Source organism: Psammomys obesus, unplaced genomic scaffold (genome assembly GCF_907164565.1).
Source record: "Psammomys obesus unplaced genomic scaffold, mPsaObe1.curated_primary_1811, whole genome shotgun sequence".
NCBI lineage: Eukaryota > Metazoa > Chordata > Mammalia > Rodentia > Muridae > Psammomys > Psammomys obesus.
Genome location: NW_026596039.1, coordinates 16,042,279 through 16,044,839, shown reverse-complemented (window position 1 = coordinate 16,044,839; position 2,561 = coordinate 16,042,279). Strand labels below are relative to the sequence as shown.

At 47.7% G+C, this 2,561-nt stretch overlaps 1 protein-coding gene across 1 annotated transcript in view; it reads left to right on the top strand.

Annotated features, from left to right (window-relative positions):
* Nucleotides 1–1,202: 1,202 nt before the first annotated feature.
* The window catches only part of Dmxl2 (Dmx like 2), a 141,672-nt gene continuing 140,313 nt past the window's right edge, over nucleotides 1,203–2,561 (top strand). The window contains exon 1 of the mRNA XM_055621810.1: nucleotides 1,203–1,261. Within this exon, the coding sequence (XP_055477785.1) occupies nucleotides 1,244–1,261 (18 nt within the window). The 5' untranslated portion in view covers nucleotides 1,203–1,243. The remainder of the gene's footprint in view (nucleotides 1,262–2,561) is intronic.

Sequence of the window (2,561 nt, the reverse complement as noted above, 5' to 3'; positions counted from 1 at the left end):
CTGTCCTGGAACTGTCTCTGTAGCTGGCCTCAAACTCAGAGCTCCACCTGCCTCTGCCCCGCAAGTGCTGGGATTACAGACATGCACCTTCCCCGCCTGGCAGGAAATCTTTATCTACTGGAATTAAATTTATTGTATTTAACCGATTGCTTTATACATTGTCACAGTACACCCCACGCCCTAATGTGCGACGGAAGAAGTTGGTGTGACCGAAGTACGACTCCAGTATTTGTTTTCATGCTATTCATGCATAACATGGGCCTTTATTGGTTATGATCTTTTTTTTTTTTTTGCCGTCTGTTATATCTTTAATGTGTTTCCTTTTAGTCATGTAGCTTTCTGTCTTTATTCACGGTCAACTGTCTATTACTAAATCAGTGATATTTCGCAGAATTCAGTAAGTTGTACATGGTGTCAAAAGATAGAAATGACAACAAATTTAGTATGAGGCTCTGGGTATGTATTCTAGGTTGGCCTTGAATTTACTAGGTAGCTCAGGCTAGCCTTGAATTTAAAGCAGTACCACTGCCTTAGGCTCTGTGGTGCTGGGAATTGCAGGTGCGTGCTACCACGCCTAGCTGGATGCTGTTACTCATCGTCAGCTCCTACATGTCAGTAAATAAAGTACTATAATTCCAGTACCAGGGAAAATTAAATATTGAACTTAACTTGAACTGTCTATGGAATCTAGTAAGCAAACATACAGCAGAGTGTGTGTGTGTGTGTGTGTGTGTGTGTGTGTGTGTGTGTGATGTGTGTCACAGAGGAGGGAAGCCTTAAGGTATTTGGAAGGTAGATAAGGTGACATTCAAGTTACAATATGGTTTGTTAGGTCAACAAAGGGAGGAAGGCATTCCAGAGACTACAAAGAACATTAGTAAAGTCAAGGAAGCCATGAAAAAACAAACAAACAAACAAACAAGCAACCGACAAAAACCCTAGAATGCTCTGAAGAGATCATTAATTCAGAAGGGCTGGAAACTGACTAGTGGGGAATTGAGCAGCCTGAGCTAAAACAGGAAGATTAGGCAAAGCCAGATTGAACGGGATTGTCAGCCAAACTGAGGAATGTGGACTTTAAACTCGTAGGGAATGGGAGCTAGTAAAGATTTTAAACAGAGGGGAAAATGGTTTTCCTGGGTTGGTGGTGGAGCTCAGGGACAGAGCGTTTACTCAGCTGCCGCCAGGTCCTGGGTTCTCTTCCCAAAACTGCTCAAACCAAACAGAAAAGAGGTTTCTCCTCATGGATTGGAGAGCGAAGGTACACCACTTGGAGGCAACGATAAGAGTTAAGTGAGAAGCGGTTGAAGGTAGAACAATGGGAAGAGGGCTGGGGAGCTGATGAGGGGCAAGGATTGTGAACCTCAAAAAAGAAACGGAAGGGTGGAGGTGGGGAATAGCTCCAAGGTTTTAGCCTGGGGTTTATGGCACTAAATGAAAAGGGATATGCCTTAGGTGGTTGGGAATTAGTTGATTACTTCTGCTTTTCACGGAACAGTAAACAACCATGCCAAGTCTGCCTCCATTCTCCCCGCCCTCGGCTTAACGCTTGGATGCGCTACAGTCACCTCAAAGCAGCTCTGCTTGTAAGTTTCAGCTCCCACGTAGCTGATAGCCTTCAGGACGAAATCCGGGCTTCTCAGTGGATTCAGTGTCCGGCAAAATGAAAGACGCGGACCCCCTGGGTGCATTTATTTCTTGTTAATTATCATATCCTTTCCCTAAGTGTTATGCAGTACCAAACACCTGCCTCAGGCATTAAACTTAGTGCAGCCATTTATTTTCAAGCTCCGGGTAATTTCTCCATCGAAACGCTGCATTTCTAGTTGCCCTTAGCCTGTCAAAATCGGATCTAGGGTCTCGTTAGTCTGTGTCCTCAAAGGGCTCCTTCCAGACTCTTAGTCAATGTAGTTTTTCATCTTTTGTGGCCTCATCGATTTTTGTATCTGTCGTAACACTTCTGGTGCTTGTCTGGTTACCCTTCTTCCATGCCTCGGTTTCTTCTCCACAGCCTGAGCAAAAAAAAAATAAAAAATAAAAATTGCAACGAATTGACCCGGAGCAGGGATCTGATTTCGATTTAGCAGACAGTCTGGAAAAGCAGGCGATTCTGCGACTTGATGACATCACTCACGGGGAAAAAATATCTAGACAGAGGAATCACCGGTCTCTAGGGGGACGCGTGAGAAAAACTGTGAGCAAAACAATTTGCCGTCGGGGGAGCAGAGCTTTCCCCAAAGGCTGTTAGAAGCCGGTACTTTAGAACAGACAGAAGGGCTAAGATCATGGGACTTCCCGGTGATGGCAGTGTCCTTCCCCTGAGGTCAGCGGTGCTGGCCATCACACACTGTGCTCGAGACGAGCTTAACCACGTCGCCAAACAGGCCGGTCCCCCGGCCCCGCCCCCGGAGGTCTGGGCCCGGGGCTCAGAGGGAACTCCGCAGATCTGCGCGCGCAGCCAGCACGGAGGGTCCGCGCGACGCGGCGCGCCTCGTTGCCCCGGAGACGGCGGCGCGCGCACGCGCGCACGCGCGCGAGGCCTAGAGCGCGGCTGCGAGCGC